Source organism: Stegodyphus dumicola, chromosome X1 (genome assembly GCF_044657685.1).
Source record: "Stegodyphus dumicola isolate Sdum_Otavi_A_Nest chromosome X1, ASM4465768v1".
In the NCBI taxonomy this organism is placed as follows: domain Eukaryota; kingdom Metazoa; phylum Arthropoda; class Arachnida; order Araneae; family Eresidae; genus Stegodyphus; species Stegodyphus dumicola.
The window spans coordinates 206270957-206291347 of record NC_140780.1 but is presented as its reverse complement, the minus strand read 5'-3'; the positions used below and the strand labels follow the sequence as shown (position 1 = coordinate 206291347).

Genomic DNA, 20391 nt, shown 5'->3' with positions numbered 1-20391 from the left:
GTCTTTGAATTTACTACATTTAATAGCTTTATTTTTATGCCTCCGATTTTAGCTCATCAGCATTCTTATTTCATTTCAGTAAGTTTTTCGTGAGTTGCATTCGAAATTTACTCCTGTTTCTAATCAGAAATTCATGCAAATAAGTGTGTGCTATCGACTGCATAATGATACAAATAATTATTTGAATAATTTCTAGTAAAAATTATTTTTTTTTATTTCTACTGTCTCTTTTAATGAAATCAATACATAGATTGCTTTGAAATACGCATCAGTATCAACTATTTCTAGTAAAAATTGTTTTTTATTTCTATTGTCTCTTTTAATGAAATCAATACATGTATTGCTTTGAAATACACAACAGTATCAACTATTTCTAGTAAAAATTACTTTTTATTTCTATTGTCTCTTTTAATGAAATCAATACATGGATTGCTTTGAAATACAGAACAGTACCAATTATTTACTTTTCTGAGAATTTTTAGCTTACCATTATGGTGAAATCTAGTATATTCGCATAGGTAGAGGGTGAACTTCTGCAACTGGAGCATAATTATCAGCCATGCTCTCTAAACGCAATCCTACTTATCGATAATCAAATGAATTTAATGTGATTTTAAATTACTTTAAACAAACTAAACCCTTAAAGAAGTCATCATTTTATGATTCTTGATTAGTAATTAATATTCAATGTGAATTATCATCGGGAGGTCAAATCACATGCTCTGTTAATCTAATTAAAACAAATAATTCATTACAAATATCAGGTTAGTCATTCAAGACATATACTTCTAACAGAAATGAAACATGCGTCGTAGCCTTATTACTCTTATAATTTTTCAAGAATTAGAAACATTCAGCTTCAACACTTAGAATATTTCCAGTTAAAAGAATACTAGAACTTTTCAATTTCTAATATTAATATTCAGTTTTAACACTAAAAGTTTCAAGTGATTAATTTTTACTTGCATCAAAAGAGTTATAATAAAGATCTATGCAATCCTCTGTCTCCCGCTTCAAAATTTTGCCGTTGTGCTTAGTTTTGTTTTTTGAGAGGTTCAGAAACGTTATATTTCTTCCTCTAGTAATATATGGGTTTGTATTTCTTGGTGCATAGCATAAATTGTGTCGACTACTAAAATTTTCGGGATACGAAATACGAATAATCAGTTCCTCTTTCAGTGGGATTCAGGGTGATTACCCAGTAAAAAAAATTATCTCGAATTATCTTAAGCAAACAAAATGCATTAAAGCCGGAAAAAGGTTTAACTTTTATACCTGCCTTTGTTTCACTCTATTTAGGACTTTAAGATGTTACTATCTTATGTTACAAATGAACTCAACGCAAAATGAATTCATCTGTACGAAAATTATCATTTAACTAAACATTAGATTAAATCTAATTCTAAATTATCATCTGTACGAAAATATAGAAAAAAAAAAGATTGTCAAGATTCACTTTACTGTAGAAGCTTATATTATTGTTTTGTTTAATTCTGTTGGTAACATTTAGAGATTTAAATTTTTTCATGGGTAATTTATGCATAGATATTGCTAATAGGCTAATTATATGTTTACTACAGCATAAGAAATATTTATAACATGTTTTCTAAATTAATTAACTTTTAAGAAATAGTAAAATACATCGCAGAAATTTACTAATTGCAAATTTGGTTAAGAAAGCAACATATATAGATAACTATTTTACTGAAAAGTGTCTTAATATCTCATTCTAGAACTTATCTTCGTTTAAACTCATTTTAGAAGAGATTTCCCCCCTACCTCTCTCAGCCTGGAATTGTCTTTTCAAACTGGTGTCATTTGTAACGTACTAAGAATTCATGATCACCTTAATTTTATTTCATACTAATTAAATAAGAAGATAAAGGAGATATTAAACCAAAAGTAATAATCTAAACTTAGTTTGGTAGGATTATTAATTAAGGAGATAAAATTTACTTTAATTAAGGGATTTTGTAATGTGTCAGAATTGCATTCCCTGGTTAAGTATCATCTTTTAATAAACTCAAGGTGACGTATAAATTCATTTTTTATTTTCATTGTTATTATTTTGAACGAAAAATTAGAGTTAATGCTAAATGCACTAGAACACTAAATAATATGAACTACCAGATGCAATGCGAAAGTGTTAGCAATGGTCACCCTGCTGGAAATCGAACTAATCGAACGATCGATAACTGATATCGGTCTTTCAATACCATCTTGGTGTACTAATTACGCACACTACAAAAACGCGCATGAGAAATCTTAGATTAAAAGATTAATATATTTTCTTTAAATACTGTATGAAAAAATTTCTTACTTATCTTTACATTAAACGCATCTGTATCTTTAAATATATATATATATATATATCACTTATCATAAACAATGAATAAGGATTGAAGCAGACATTTGACTGAATAACAAATGAAATTCCATGTACATCATTAGTTTTATTGCGATTATTCTTGTCTAAACCTCACATAGTTTAAATGAATTTCAGATATCTGAATTCATATTTTAATCATATCATTAAACTGAGCACTTATTTTATAGAAATATAGATAGATATTTTAGAAGCTATTTTATGGAGCTCGTCGTTAATTATACAATTGCAATGTATTACAAAGCATGACAGGAAACTTAAAAGGACTGGAGAAAGAAAACCTTTTTGAATAGAGCTTCAGCAAAGATTTCTTGAGATCCTTTCTTATTATTATGTAAAGTTTAATTGAATTATTTTTCAAAATTCAAAACAAAATTCATTTTGGCATTCTGGTATAATATATAAGATTATAAAAATTTTATTTCCAAAATGCTTAATGAACGTTAAATGCATTGATTTTGATAAATGTAATTTAAATTTTCTCTTTGATTCTTTAAACTGTGCATTTTATTCAACGATCTGAAGTATAATATACCTGTAGGAAAAAGATACTAAGCCGTGATGTGAAACGGCTTTATAACTGAAAATACTGAAATGTAATTCTCAGAGAGATAGTGAAATAAAACCAGAACTAGAAAGCATTGCTACTATATGCTCAGTTAATACGCTGGGATATTTTTCTTGCATTTCAGATTAGTGTGTCGTAATGCAGAGCTTCATAACCTATGTGCCGGGGATTAAAAGACCTAAAAATGTGCCGTGAAAATTTAACCAGAACTTCTTGATTGTGGAAAAACGGTACCGGAGGATTAAGCAGCCGAGTGGTTCTCTTTCCGCATTAGTAACTCTTTTCTAGTCACGCACATCTAAAGGCGACTTTCCAGATTGTCACAGCCGCCATTCCTTTAATTACTTTATAAGGTATTTCTCCTTCTTAGCATGCCTTCGTGGTGTAACGGTCAGTACGCTCAACTCATATTCGAAAAGTCCGAGGTTCGAATCCCGGTGAGAGCATTGCTCAACTTTCGTATCTTCTGCTTCCAAAAAAATTCTAATATCTCTACAGTGGCACGCACACTAAAACAGGGTGGTGGATGATGATTCTCCACCGCCAGGATTTGGCGACTGGGTCCCTTAATTCTCAATTGTTCTTTAAAAGGGTTATATAAGGCATTTCTCCCTCCTTCTTAGCATTCCTTTCTTGGTGTAACGGTCAGCCCTCTCGGCGCGGTCAGCTTTCTCGGCGGTCTGAGGTTCGATTCCCGGTGAGCGTATTGCTCATTTTTCACGTCTTCCTGCTCCAAAAATCCTAATGACTCTACAATTCCCTCCGTCACATTTTGCAATTAAGACTCAACGTATTATGTCGTTTCTTCAGTTCCATTAGTCTGTTGTTGTGAGAGTACCAGCTAAGTATTATAAAAGCGTATTATTTTTATAAGAACTGCGTTCGAGTAAATGTTTAGTATTGTTAAGTGGTGTGTATATGTTACGAAGTGAAGTGAATTGAAGATGGAATAGAGTGACGTCAACTTCTAGAATGTATGAGAATCAAAGTTAGTCTTTGGTACGGAACGCCGAATTACGTTTCGTTGTTGTGTCTGTCCTTGTGTGTTCTTCATATGCTTCAATAAAGTCTTTCCACGTATTTCGGAATGACCTTTCTCATCCTGAACATTCAAAATACCCTGGAAGCAGTTCCACCTCCTGGAAGCAGTCACGTTCTTATGTTGAGAACAATAAGCCAAAATTTAATTCACAGGTTCGCATTTGTATGATGCGGGGCGTTTTGTAAAGTCCAGAAAGACTAAGAAAGTCACTCTAAAATATATGGAAACATTTTTATCAAAGCACAGGAATCACATAAAAGAACACACAACAACTAAACGCTCTTTTACGTTCCATACTAAAGACTAACTCTGATTCTCATACATTCTAGAAGTTGATGTCACTCTACAGCTTCAATCCACTTGAATTCGCAACAGTAAATGACGCTTTTTTGGGAAAATGTCTTATTGCGAATTTTTCCTGAATTTATGTTCTGACTTGTGTGATAGGTTTTCAGTATCAGTCGAATTTTTACTATTTCCTACTAAAATGTTTTTCATGTTACTGTCTATCTGTAAAATTTAGCTGTTTCATAATGGCCATACAATAAAAAGTACCTTCCCATGATTGAATAATCACTCGAGTCATTTTTTTCTAATAGTTGACCAAATTTTCGCAATGTATTTTTTTCGGCAGTAAAAAGCAACTGATATATTTTTGAGCAATAGACGCTAACATTATGAGTTACGAAGTGATTAATGCGTATTTTGTACAGCTTAATCTTGGTAAACGTAGACTTTCTACCATTAATTGGTATTTTTATAACACAGGTTTGCGCGTTTCTGCATTTTGCCTCCATTAAAACAAAGTGTTTTTGACTTCTTATAATTTAAATCTTTTTATTCAATGGCTTGTTTATTTTTTCACTTTTTATATAATTTAATTGCTCTGAATCTAATTTTTAGTCACTAGCAATAGTGAGCAAATAAAAAAATAAGGAAATCCATTATATGGGTGAGCCTAAGAAAGAGAGTCAAAGGAAACGTTTAAAGCATATTTTTTTATTTTATTTATAATCTTAGGCTATATAGAGAGGATTACATTGAATTTCTTTCCGTATGCTCCAATATATTTCCTGTGCCTTTGTGTCTCATATGTTTGGAAAAGTGTCATGCAAACTGCACTGATACCTTTCTGCCAAGCATCCCTTCGTACATAGAACTTTAACTATGTTAAACACCAGCAAACTGAACATCAAATCCGAAGTTAGTTCATAACATCAGCCATAGCAGTATTTAATCGAGCTGTAGAAAGAAGTTACAAAGTCGCGAAATCGATAGCTAAAGCCAAAAAGCCTCACGCAATTGCCAAATCACTCATTTTAGAGCTCGTGTAGAAATTGTCAAAAATATGTTTGGAATAGATGAAATAAAAGAAACTGAAAAGTACAGCTTTTCAAATAAAACGCTCAGCTGTCGCACTGAAGACAGGTCAATTAGCATAACTAATCGAGAACATTTTTAAAGCTAAATAAATTTCCCATGCAGGTTGATGAAACAACAGATGTTAGCAACTGCTGTCAGCTAATTGCGCTTGTTCCAATTTCTAATACGAAAGGGTTGAAAGAGCATTTTTTATTCTGAAAAGAACTTCAGAATGGAATAATTTCGTACGTTTATGTACGCGATCACAGGAAGTATCAGAGGCTTATAGCTTCCGAAGCTTGATATAAAAACCTTGATGTTCCAATTACACACTGCTTTATTCATAGAGAAGTTATGATGTCAAATAGTTTACCTTTATAATTAAACTTCACACTTAATGATATTATAAAAACTATTGACAAATTATAAAAATTTGTCCAGAGTTTATAAGCTGAAAGAAGAAATAAACGTATTTTTAAGAATAACTCTTAGTATTCAAATTAGTATTCAAAGTTGGAAGACAAATTACTGAGTGCAAAGAAGGACCTTTGTAGCTGACACGTTTCCATAGCATTTAAATAATTAAATGAACTTAGACGAAAAACACAAGGATCACTTTAGAATATATTAAGCTTCACTGATAAAATTTATAGTTTCAAACGCAGCGTTTAGCTGAAAAGAATGTGAAGAAAATGGTTCTCTTGAAATGTTTAGTTAGTGTTGGAGTTAGAATTCTAAAAAGGAAACTGCTGGACTTATAGATCAGCAACTATGCATGCTTATGAGAAATCTTCCTGACTACTGTCAATTTAAGAAGACAAAGAAATTCGAAAGCATTTCGAATCCACTTCGAAATCCAAACAGTAAAAGAAGAGGAGCAATTATTACACTTAAAAAGTGGTCGTGTCCATGAAGTTGAGATTAAGAATATTTCATTATGTCAGTTATGGAAAACTGCAAAAAACGGAGTTTCCACCCACCCATAAAGAAGCTCTAAACATTCTTTTACCATTTCTATAGTATACATGACTGAAGTTTTTCTAATGCTCATTATCAATAATTTAAAAAGATCATCATTGAAAAATCTTGATCATATACTGCATGTAGATCTTTCTACCATAGGTCTAGATATAACAAAAGTTGTGCCCTGAGAAATCCAAAGTATCTCATTGAATAAACCACATATGCAATGAAAGAACTGAACGCTGAAGTATCGCACTGAAATAAGAACATATGTGTTAACTCTCAAAAATGAATGTCGTAGATATTTACATTAATACTTAGAACGTTTCTTCTTGTTAAGTTATTATTATTTATATAGCTACACGCAGTCTATAATTCTTTTATGTATAATTAATTTTAGTTTTGTATTAATTACGCATGTTTATGCATCATATCTCAGTATAAACAGTGTTCAAAAATTAAAAGCAATTTCCCTCTGTCAGTCTGACAATTTAGTTCATAGATGCGATATACGTAAAATACCATTACTGTAAGAGTGTATGTATTAGGTATTTTAATTCGGTTTGTTTCGTATATTTCGTCCTTGTGACCGCGTAAAAAGACTTTCTGAGATAAATGCATAGTTGAATTTCTTATGAAATACAATACAAAATCTTTGAAAAAACGATTTCATTAACTGAATGCCTACTATGAAATAAAAGAAATTACTAATGTTTAAACAAAAATGTCCCTCCGTAGTATGTCATGAAATTATTTATGGCTGTGATTTGTGGCGTGACGTAAAGGTAGATTCATTACTGATACTTCTTTTTAAGAGCATTGAAAGTATTCAAATTTACACATCTTAAATAAAATTGCTTATTATATGATCTCAAGAAACTAACCTATAAAGAAATTATTTAACTCGACTATGAGTTTAGTCTTTATTTTGCCTGTTCATACGTATAACATTCATTTACCTCACACTTTCACAGCAGAAAAAATTTTAGTGGTCTTAAATACTTAGATTTACTCCTTTCATGGACTCTTTTTCTCTTCAAACTGTGTTTTAAGGATTCATTGTGTCTGCAGTTGTCATCCTGAGCAACTTTTCTGTAATTGTAAAGCACACCTTTTTAGTTCACAATCTTCGGTTAAACTAAAAATTCAAAGCTAAGTTTTATTCTTTAAAAAAGTTCACATAAACGTTTGAAGCATATACAAAATCCCCTTTTGACTTATTTCTGGAAACGTTTTTTGAAGAGTGATAATCATGTTACATTCATTTTTCATTTGAAATTTCACATTGAAAATTCAGTTACATTAATTTTAGGAAAGCCACCACTGACTTTATATCTTTGGTTTATTTGATTATGGCAAAGCACTCCAAGGATATCTGCCTAAAAGGAGAGAGGCCTTTGTGAAAGATTTTCGAAAAGGAACTACACGATACATTTAAAAGCATGATGCAGCCATGCAGTATGAAAGTTATATACACTTACATATTTGAACACACTACATTGAATAATGTCCTCAAAAATAATATTAGAGCGACGTATATGATTTCGAACAATACTCTTCCAAAAACAGTATGTAACTTTTCATTCGCACTGCAATAAAGCTTGCAGAGTCATTAGGTTTTTTGAAGCAAGAGGTATGAAAAATGTACAATGGTTTCGCCAGGAGCCGAACTTGGACCTGTCGAACACGTTTCAAATGTGTTACCGGTACACCATGAAGGCATGCTGGAAGGAGGAAAAAATACTTTATATATACTATATATATATATCTCCTTTATACTATATATATATATACCCCTTTTAAAGAGCGACTGGGGATGACGGGACCCAATCGTGTGGTGACGTGTGATATTGATGATGACGTATTATAGTCCACCATCATTTTAGTTTGGGCGCCACGTACAGTTATTAGGTTATTTTAAAGCAGGAGACATGAAAAGTGTGCAATGCGCTCTCTGGGACTCGAACCCTAAACCTCTCGAATACTCTTCGAGTATGCTTCTAATTACACCACGAAGGCATGCGGAAAGGAAGGAAAATACCTTATAAGCTTATGCGGTAGTATTTATAAGCTCTTTTCTTTATGAATTATTTATTTCATTTGCAAGCTGCTTAGGAGAATAATATAAATATTAAAAACATCTTCTCCAGTAACAAGTGGCAGTAAAAACTACTTTTATATTTATTAAAAAATTTAACAGAGAAGAGACAAGATATGTACTTCTTCCTCAAATTCTCCTAATTGGAAACTCACAGAAATGATTCCCAGAAACAACTCAAACTCACAGAAATGATTAATAAACAAATTAGTATCTTGAATCGGAGAATTTATTCCTCTGAAGAGTTTTAGAGAAGAAATAAATTAGTGTTGGCACTGTTATTAGATCTGAGGTAGCAATTATTATAATTTTTATTTTCGTAGTAGATGAACCCTATGAAAAGCTGCTCTTCCGACATAAAATCTTTGATCATCGTAATTAAGATATCTTTTAATTTTAAATATTTTTAAACGCTCCTTGAAACTACCTTATTTATAAACTTACATTTGTAAAAATTAAATTACTTGTCAAATATCTAATATTTGTCTATATATCAAATCGTAGATCTTCTTTGAATTATAAACATTTAATTACAAAAGTGCGTAATAACAGTTCACGTAAAATATACTAGATCACCTCAACAATGAGAAACTCCATTACATCATAACATTCAAAGATTTTCGAGGTTGAGAAAGTTGTCTGTCACTGCACTATTTATTCACTGGGGCAAATGTTACTAGTAGAGTGAAGGCAATTTAGAAATTTCAAATTACAGCTGCAAGATTTTTTACCCTATTTCCGCAACTGTCTTCCATGTAAATATCTAATTATATTTCTTATACACAGGGAACAGAAATCTCATGCTTAGTCATGCAAGATCAGAAAATATTTTTACAACAATAACAAAAGAGTTGTACAATTACTTTTTTTAATTCTATTTATCTTACTTTATAATGTATAGCGTAAAAATCTTAAATTCTCATTCAAATATTTAATAAACGAAATTATGCACAAAATAATACGAGATATTAATAACACCATTAAATTTCATGGAATTTAAAGCAATTAAAAGAAAAACAGGAAGGCTGGCTTCCAGTTCTCGATATTTAACAGATGATTTCTTAACTATGGGATTAATAGCGAGAAACTGATACTCTCAAAAGTTTCTTTGCGAGTTACGGAATTTCATAACTTTGAAATATTTATTATTATCAATTAATGATGAAGTTTCCGACGTAATTTACATTTGCCATACCAAGATTTCATAGAACTAGTCTTAGATAACTGAAAAACGAAAAACTAATTTTTGAAGTGTATCATGTTAATTTTGCAAGGTTATACCTCAACTTCTAATCTCGAATGTGGCTATAAAAGAATATAAATTGGTTAAATGTTATAGTTAAATAAATTTAAATGAAGAACAAACTTAGTGGCATCTTCACTATGTTTAATCACTAGGCAACAACGTTAGAAAGACATCCAAAGTTGGTTAAATTCCCTTTTATGAAAGATTTGTTTATGGCAGCCTTCCGAAATACGGGACCCTAGATAATCAAGCTAATCGATTGCATATGTCTCTTACTGTGAACAAAGCGCTCAATTTGATTCTCCTGCGGACGCAGAAAAATGCTTCCTTGCAATGGCTAAAAGAGAAAGGATGCAATTATGTTATTATTGGCTGATGTAATGGAAGTAAAGAAAGTGTAAATGAAATAGACTTCTCAATTCAGTTTCCAAAACACAGTAAATGAAACGGATTACAATTTATAATCACTATGCTTTTATTTCTCGGAAAGCTGCATCGAAATAAGTCATTAGTAATTTTCAAGAAATCTTTTCTTTTACTTCAATAAGACGAACTTCAAATTTGACTATATTCAAAGAGACAAATAAAATTTGCAATTTCTCCGCTACCTTGTTTCAAAACTAATAACATAAAAAAGTGACACAACGAACACTGAAAAGAAAAACTGTAAAATACTTCTAAATTTGAAGGTATCTTTTAAATGCAACCCGGCACTAAGTACTAGGCAGCAACCTTTCGTAACTACAGCTTTCGTGACCTTAAAATTTAATACTATTTCTGTCAAGATGTAAGAGTAATTAATTTTGATGTCTAAATCTGAGATTTTCGTTACAAGGAAAATAACGCTCAGAGACGAAAGGTACTTCAGGATCAAGTTTTCATCTCTGTATTATTCTTATTGATCTTTAGGGAAGTTCTACACGCATGTTTTCGATTCTGAAATAGACTTACAACGTCTAGCCAGCGAGATGGTTTAAGGAGTAAGAATAGATTAAACCAATTTATATTCCCCACATCTTACGTAAAAGCAAAACATTCTGATATTCTACAATAGCGGTGCCCAACCTTGTGCTCGCGGACACAACTGTGCTCGCCGATCGCTTTGTATGTGCTCGATTAGGTACTATGAACAAAAAATATTTTAAAAATAACTATTCATTTATATTTCTTAATTGTTAAATTATGGTAAGCATTTATAATCATAAGAGATATATTACAAGACTTTATAAAATAATTGATTGCTGACTGATGATAGGTGACAGGTGACGGAGGACGGGGACGCCTGGAGTTTAACGGAGATAAACAGGCATATATTCCACGCCCTCCCTTATCTAGTGGCAGCAACTCCCTGGAGCCTCATGGAATTTTATGTAATTGTGCATGGCCATACAGGGGCGTCTTAAGAATACATTAGTTCTGCTGACTGATGATAACGAACATGGGATCTTATTGCTTCATTCCGATGTTAGATGGCTCAGCAAGGGAAAAGTACTTCAACGATTTGTAGAACTTCTTTCGCCAATAAATCAGTTTTGGGAATCCGGAAACGGACGATAATATTGGACGATAATAATTGGTTATCCGATCTGTATTTTCTCACAGATATTACAGCTAAACTGAACAAACTGAACGAAGATCTCCAGGGAAAAGAAAAAACCCTTTTTCAATTGACTGGGACTATAACTGCTTTTCAGATAAAGTTAAATTTGTGGATAAATCAGATGGAAGAAAACAATTTCACCCATTTTCAGAGTTTATCAAGCAATATTAATAACCGCAAGGCAAATGAAACAGAGAAATACTCGGAAAACCTAAATGCACTAAATTTTGAACTCCGCTTCTCTGATTTCCATAAAGTTCAACCAATATTATTATTCACCTCAAACCCATTTCCCGAAATTAATATTTCAGATATATCACATAAGACTGGAAATATAGTTAACAAAAATGTTGAAGTTTTGGAAATGTACTCGCGAGAGGCCAAAGTTTGGGCACCGCTGTTCTACAACAACGTTTTTGTTTCCAGCAGTAAAATCGTATTTAATCAATCACGAAAAACTGAACATCTAAGAGCTTACCAAAAATAAAAGTAATTTATCCAAGGTGATTATTAATAGTGCATGTAACATTTTAAAAATTCACAACAAATGCACTACACAACCGACAAGTTTATGATAAATAAAAAGTTTATCAAATATATTTACATATTTCCCAGATACTCTATTTCTCATCCTTTTCCGACACGATGGGCATCTATGCAGCAATTTATTTTGTTCCATTCCCATGCCAATATACCAAATCAATCAGAGCCACAGCTTCATGATACAGAAACAAACCTATAAGACTGCTGGGAAATAGAAAAACAAAGACAGTACAAACGGTGACAAATCCTTCGTAAGAAAACGTCATATGGGATTTAGTCCGAAAACCATGGTGCATGATTTCCTCATGCTGTCAATGTTAGTGTTAAATTTTGGTTTCGATACTCTCACAAACTGTCTCTGTCGTTGTGGAAAATTTTAACTAAGATCTAGAAATCACAAATGATCTCGATCATAATCTAGGTAGCATAAAGTAGAAAAACCATTTTCTTGAGAGAGGTGATCATCAGTATTTTCGTTCAATAATGGCCAGCTTTCCAATGTATCCAAGTAAATTCTCCCGGGGAAACAGAGATTTTTACTATGCCAGCACAGATTGGCAGATTGAGTGTTGTAAAATAGGTAGAGTAAAAACTCCAAATATTTTAGTTCAGTATAGTAAAAGTATTTTGTTTGAGTATTTTGTTTGTTATGAGTTTTTAAAATATTTAACGGACTTATGAATAACCCTGCATGTTAAATCTGTTTATATTGGAGAAGAGCAATTTTCGTAATAATATGCTGAAACTTGTTTCTTAAAGTTCAGTTCACAAAATAACATAGTATTTGAACACCATATCACTCAAGAAAGCATTTTCACCGCCTGTCTCTTATAGCGACAATTTGATCAAACGAGCTCATAAATTCTGTAGCCTCTCTGATCTCTTAATCCGAGAACCTGTGTGAATTAGAAGACTTTTATAAGAACTGACACGTAGAACTTAAATCAGAGCAGAATAATTCGAAATATGTGTAAATGTAAGCTAATACGACATACATCTGCAAGAAGGATCTCGGTAATTCAGAGTATTCCTTACTGAGAAAAAAAAAGGAGATTTAGTGGTAACTTTTTAGGAGAAATTACTGTCAAAAGAATCCGAATAAATGAAGACAGTAGTTTCTGTTCCGTATCATTTGTTATGCATAATATACAGTATTAATTTATAACACATTTCTACTTGCGAGAATTTGATCACAAGGTAACTACTGTACAATCACTCGAAAAAAAAACGTGTATCTATCAGCATGCCAATAAGAACCGCGAGATATCTCAATATTATTTCTCATGGTCAAGTTGATCTGTTTTGGAATTATGATTTCAATAGAATAGTTTATTATTAGTTGAAGGTTTCATGAATCTGCTGTACAAATTTTACTATAAAAATCAAAATAGCCAAGAAATAAAACATATTAAAATGTGCCATACGAGAGATAAAATATAAATTCTTAAGTTTCTAGCAGATGTATTATTAGAAGCTTATTTATTTACATTTTTATGACTTAAATTCTTTACCTTCTGTAAATGTTTAAAAGACTTTTAACAAACAATCCTATACCCCTGGAAAATATTTTAAACATTTCAAACAATCCATTACTTTAGAATACGTCTTTTGAAACTAATTTATTTTCAATGGAAGATTCATATATTTTCCATAACGTTTTAACAAACTAGGGTTATGTCATATATTCCGTGGTGATTCCATTATTCATTATCTTTAAGTTAAACTACAAGTGCAAGCGGTGAGTAGAAACAGCAAAAAAATTCCGCTTACGAAACTGAAAGCAGAAATGATAGAACTGGAAAAAAATTTACTTTTGCGAGACCTTTGATTAGTTTGCTTAATCAACTGTAAGAGCTGCAGGATCATCACTATTTTATTTCAAAATAAGAAATAAGAATCAAAAAAGGAATTGGAATAATATACAATAAAATAAAAATAAACAAATTAATAGATTGCAAATTATTTGATAATAGACCTAGATTAATTTATATTTTTGTAGCAGGTAATTAGTCTTTGAAATCATTGTTTAGTTTCATGTCTGTAACAAGCTGCTATTTTTCTAAATACTCATGCATTTAAATTACTTTATTACGAACTTTCATTATACGTTTTGATAATTTCATTTATATAACTTTACTTCAAGCTATCACTTTAGATAACTGAAATAAAATTGAACACTACACTCTAAGCGTCAGGCAAACGTACCAAGGTACGTAATATGTAAAATTAAAAACGCCTTTCATTAGTTAAGCAAACGGGGTAATGTTTATAAAAATTATCAGTAGGCTGCATTCTAAAGCACATAAATAAAATTTATCTTAATTTAGATCATTTAGACGTAATACTACAAAATGAAAGGTATAAATTATTAAGAAATTATGTGTATTTCTTTTAATTTCGTGTTTTCTTGTTTCCTTTCCTTTTATCCTTACTTAGCAAAGTATTGCTTTTATTTAAAAGGTAAATAAAATATTTTATGTCATATTGAAAAATTTTACCTTGAAGTGGCAGTCTATCATTCCAAATGAATGAAAAATCAAAGGCATCATGTCTCGTTAACTAACAACACTTGTCAGGCCATGTGGGTGATAACCCTGTAATCGCAACATAGGTAGTGTAATTAACAAATGGTCGCGAACACGAAAGTGGTAGGCTAAACTGTAGACGTTTCAACTGCCAAAAAAAATAAAATAAAACCAAAAAAAATAAGGTATTCAGGTAATTCAGATTTCGGATATATTTGCTTAACTTTTCACGAAATATCTAAAATGGAGTAAGCCTATTGAACACTCGTATTTTAAGATCTCGAGAATGCATTGGCTTTATAAAGTACTCCTCCACAAAGGCATCGCCTCTCCTCCATCTAACATTTACGTACTTTGCTATAATACATTAAACAAACAAGTAAATCTATCTGTGTAGGAAGTGGGAACCACTTTAGTAAAATTTCCTTTCTACGGAAATGACACGTAAAAATTTGTACCATTTATAAAAAAGTGTAAACTATGAAAAATTTAAAATATTTCTATATTACTGTATAGATGAGAACGTGGTTAGTGACACTGACTGCCGTACCGAAGTGCCCGGGTTCGAATCTCGAAGAAGATATTGATGTAAATTGCCTGCCTCTTCATAGGAGGCAACGGTGGCAACCTATTACATGCCTCCATAATAAAATGGCCACCGCTTTTGGCTTTAGTAATGGTCAAATGCTAATGTCCACCATTAAAATAAATATTACTGTATAAATTATCTCATTTGTAAAAGCCATAATTAACAAATTTTCCGGAGATTTTGTTATCTGTTATAGTTCGAAACGATAATTTGTCTTTTTATGTGCGTTTTGCTAGATAATTTTAAGTTTACTGCTGTGGTTAAGTTCCGTTTTCGCTCAAAATCTTAATTATACTTTCCCGCACTTACTGACTGCTGATGATTAACACAGAAACATTAGTTTGGTTTTTGGTTCAGAGCAATGTTAGCTTGTTCTTCTTGTTTGCTATCGGAAATACTATATAATATTTATTCTGTAGAATGTGATTAAAATTATGCATTTCTAGTTTCTCTTTTTTATTAAAAGGTTTTACATAGGAAAGGATACCACTATATTCTTTCTGCTACATTTACAGCTGCAGTTTCCATTTGTTGTGTCTAATACTGCCATATGCATACATATATCAAGTCTCACGCTTGGTGTTTCTTTTAATTTGGAACTAGACTTTTCTTCTCTTTAACTTCAGAAAACCGATTGGACAAAATACAACTTTGCAGAAATCTAATAAGGAAATTTTACAGCTGCTCTCTAATCACACTGCAGAAGTACCTCAGCTTTCTTACATTAGACTCCTACACACTTACTAGATTGGCTCAGTTTGGAATAAATTATTTTGCTCTACGTTTGCAATCTGGCAACGTGTTTTTACGATTATGTTACATACAAATCTTATGCTGTATGAGCACACCTCACAAACACTCTAAAAATACACTTATAATACATCTCTAGGTAAACAGATGCAACTCTCTTTCCTTAGCAGAAGATGAAAACGTTAATTTGAATGTAAATGGAAAATATCTGAAATGTGTTCCGTAAAATACAATTCCAAAAAGATTGCACTATAAACTAATAAGTATCAGATGTTTTTATAAACGCAGAATGCTCAGGTTAATATTTTCTCTTAAGCTTTCAGCAAATTATGTCGTGAATTTCTGATCCCGAAGAAGCATATGTTTGAAATAGTATTACTATGATATTTCAGGCCTAACCTGTTTTCCCTTCATAAATTATAATCATACGTCTCCAAGTTTCTTCGTTACAAAAGGATTATGTTGAGCTATTTCTAAGAATATGCGCCCATGGCGAGATTTCTCATGGGGTAAATTATATCCGCCGTAGGTGTGTACCACATCACGCACTGACATTTGAAACAAATGCTTGGAATATTGGGGATTTACTGTTAAAGCTTAGTTGTACATGTCATAATTTGGGTATGTTAGTGGAATATTTTGTTAATGGATCTTGTGCAGAAGTATCTTCTTAGCTTTCACAGTTAATCATCATTGCTGTTACAAGTAATTTCAAAAACCAAAATCAACGTTAGCCGTCTACCTGATTATATCACAAATGGTAACGGTTGTAAGACATTAATTCAATTAATTATTTTTCAAATTTTTCGTAATAACTCGTGTATTTTAATTGCTGCTTCAGTAAAATTAATTTTCAAAACAGTTTTTTTTCTGGAACAATAAGATTATTCGTATTATTGATCATATTATTGATCAATAATACGTATTATTGATATAGAATTATTGATCATAGAATAGCTTATAGCTTAGTATTTTTTCGTTACGCTACGTTACATTACTGAACCAGAGCATACATTATCCATGAGGCCTCGAAAGCGTTACTATTTCCATGTAGCATAGGATCATTTATTTACTATGTTGCCTGGCAAACTGCCAGTGATCAGAAATAATACTATTTGAATTTCGTTAAGACTTTAACTTCCAAATCACAAAAGTTACTTAACTGAAATATTTTGAGGCAAGATACGTACATGTATAATTTATACCTTTATTACTTAATAATATTTCTAATTGATGTAGTTTATAATACATCTAATCCATGTGCTTTATAATGTTTCCGATTAATATTTTTAAAACATTGCAGAATAATAACAATTAATAAAATATGTTTCTACCTCTAAATTCTATGTGCATCAGTTATAGAATACTCGTTTGTGAATCACTTGTAATGACACTTTACTATTTATTAATGATTGCAAATACACGATTTGAAGAAACCTTTGGTTTCTTTAAAATTTCTTGAAGCCAAAATCACAGGAATTAGAATGATTAAATTAAAGAATTAAAATAATTGCTTCGCACTTGCTAAATGACTTTCTTCTATAGATACGACTTATTAATTTGCAGAACAAATGAATTCGTTAGGGAAACAGAGCATATGAAAAGATCATTTTTAACATGCTCTCAATCCGACACATACTATACATAAGTTATAAAATATCCGACATAAGTTATAAAAGATCTTTTCCCTTTAATATTTGACAACTAGATGATAAGAGAAGAGAAATTATAAAAAAGTTCGTAAATTTTCCAAGTGCATCTAAATTTCGAGAATAAAAGATTAAGAATATTCACTTTTTAACATAAATTGTCCAACTCCAGAAAAGATGAATTTTTTTTTAAAGTACTCAAGCAAATTCTTAATTCACTTTCTTTTAGCAGAGTTTTAATGTATAGTTTGCTCACTGAAATGTAATACAAAGTGCATTAAGACGAGTAATTTTATGGTTGATATTTTCTATTCAGTCGAATCTAAAACAATTTAAACAACACAAATAAATACCCCATTTTAACGAGTTTTCCTGCTTTTGCAAATGTATTAAAATATGGAAATAGCGTGTTTGAATAAAATTGAAATCAATTTTGAATACTATTATAAACTTGGGGAAATATATATATCTCAGTCTCTCCTCTTTACATCACTGTTGTGCTGCATTATGTTATCAGCGTATTGATCATGTGCATGGCCTAGCATATTGCTGCATTTTAGAGGTGTTGCCATTCGATGCTCCATAATATTGAACAGAACGTTTATCTTTTGAACTGAAATCGCACATTGAATTATTAACAGAGATATTTAAAAACAATATACGCATTTCGTTGTAATTTATTACCTTTACTTTTGATGCTATTTCTAATTAGCATAATTTATAATATATATAATTCATGAGGTTTATTATGTAGTTAATTCATGTAATTTATATTATATTTAGCTGATAAATGCTTAAACATTTGCATCATATTGTTTATCAGGCTTATGATATATCTGATACACGTAATTTATAACATTTCTTAGTGAAAATTTTATAAAGATTTGAATCATTATTGCTGCTAACAATAGATGCTTCATATGTCAATTGTTATATACCTCGATAAGATATCCCGGCATGCGTGTCGCCTAACAAAACGATTTTTGATTATTGCAATAGCAATAGTTCTGAGTCAAAAATTCAGTATTTCAATATAGTTAGTGCTATTGCAATATATTCAATTCATATATTTCAATAGCACTAACACTTATAAAAACAAGTTTCATTCAATGAACAGAGAAAAATATTCCTTACTTTTATGATTTATACAATTATGATTCTAATAAAAAAATTATTTCAGTAGTGTATTATATTAGTTACTTGAATGTATTAAATCAACGAAACCTCATTAATAAAATAAAGCAACGTACAGGGTGATGTTCAATATAATTTTGTTCAACTGGTTAATTTTGCAAAACAAAAAAAAAGAACTTAAATTTAATGCAGCGATACATTCTCCTAAATTAAAACAGGTCTTATTAACGTCAGCTTCCTTATGGTATTAAACATAGCTGGCACAGTTATTTTAATCAACAGTCCTGAAATGAAAAAGTGTTCTTAATAACAGAATATTCGCTTCTTTTTTTATACCCTGCGTTATCTCCTATAAAACAACTGTTTCTAATTAGAGTTGAAATAAATACGAATTTAATTAGTCTGCCATGCGTTTGAGTAAAAAACAACAAATCTGAAAGTTAAACGTATGAATGCAAAACAACCTAATCACGCATAGTTAAAGTAAACTAGAATCCTCGTTGTCAGAATAATGAGAATTGCAAAACATTTTTTAAATGAAGTCAGGTTTCTTTCGTCCGTTGAATATAATTGCATTATAAATTGTCTTTTTCTAACATATTGAAATGTATGTATATTATAGCGTATATATGGCTAGTGTAAAATTGCAAAAGCACGATAGTTATTACATCTTTAACAATAAGTTTCTTTCCATTTCAGATTGACTGTAACTGCTGGATGTCCTATGGATTTGCAGTACTTTCCGATGGACAGACAAGTGTGTTTTCTCGAGATTGAAAGTTGTAAGTAGTATCTTCTGATCTGCTTTGAAGTTAGAAAGATTTGAGTAAAACTAATTATTTACGTAGCAAATAAAGAAGAGTTCTTGTTTTCAAATAATTTAAATTCGACAATAAAAAATACTGTTCTTAAAATTTAATACATTAATTATAATTTACAATGCATAACTTTTTTATGCGAGCATGAAACCTAAATATTCATTTTTTGCATTATTAATAAAGACTCAGATAAAATTGTATATAATCGCAACCTAGAATACCAACAGAAGAACCTATTTCGCTGAAAATAAAGATTCGTTTAGAACTAAAATGTTATATGTATCGTCGTAATGTCCGCACTTTTTTTACTAAAATTACAACACTAAAATGCAGGTACGGACGTTACACGGGTTGTTCAAATGTCACGCTTTTCTCCTGAGTAATTTTGGGTGTAAATTTCATTTCAAACAACTGAGTTAAGTTCTATGTAGAAGAAAATGGCTTAAGTAATAAAAGTATCAAAGTTGTCTAATAGCTACCTAAAATTTACTAACTCACTTTCTCCCATCCACATATATAATATAAACTACCTCGTTTGCATTATCAACACTCGGCGCGTATTAGTTCGCACAGGAGCACAGTATTGAAGCACAAATTAACGAAAACTTGCAATTTTAATATTTAGTTTTATACATATTAAATAAACGTTGGTTCTTTTACTATCTTGCACACATTATTTAAAAAAAAAATATATGTTCTTACGCACTGTATGAAATTCCATTTCGCCTTGAATTGCGATGTAGGAATGTCTTCTTCTAATGCAGCAGCAAGTGCTCTTATTTAGCACAGTTCCCGCGTTACTGCGTACCCTTGAGCACGCATATCACGAACATATGCAACTACCTTTTTTCGAAGTTCGGAAACTTACATTTCGAACCACTAAACGCACGTCTTGCTTTGTTCATTGCTGCCAGTTGATCACGCTGTTTGCTCCAATTGCGCACACACTTTTCGTCCACCTTATATACTCTTGCTGCTGCTCTTTTTCCATTTTGCTGCGGAAATTCTACGACTTTCAGTTTAAAACCCGTTGTATAGCTTCTGTATTTTCCCATTTCAAGCACGCTACTTGCTAATTACCACGAATTCCAAATGATACCATGACTGAAAAGAGAAAA

At 31.2% G+C, this 20391-nt stretch overlaps 1 protein-coding gene across 5 annotated transcripts in view; it reads left to right on the top strand.

Moving 5' to 3' along the window:
- Nucleotides 1-20391, top strand: part of LOC118188938 (gamma-aminobutyric acid receptor subunit beta-like) — a 439491-nt gene that overhangs the window by 267443 nt on the left and 151657 nt on the right. For all 5 annotated transcript variants that reach the window (XM_035359492.2, XM_035359468.2, XM_035359488.2 and 2 more), the window contains one exon: nucleotides 19155-19237. In XM_035359492.2, the coding sequence (XP_035215383.1) occupies nucleotides 19155-19237 (83 nt within the window). The remainder of the gene's footprint in view (nucleotides 1-19154; nucleotides 19238-20391) is intronic.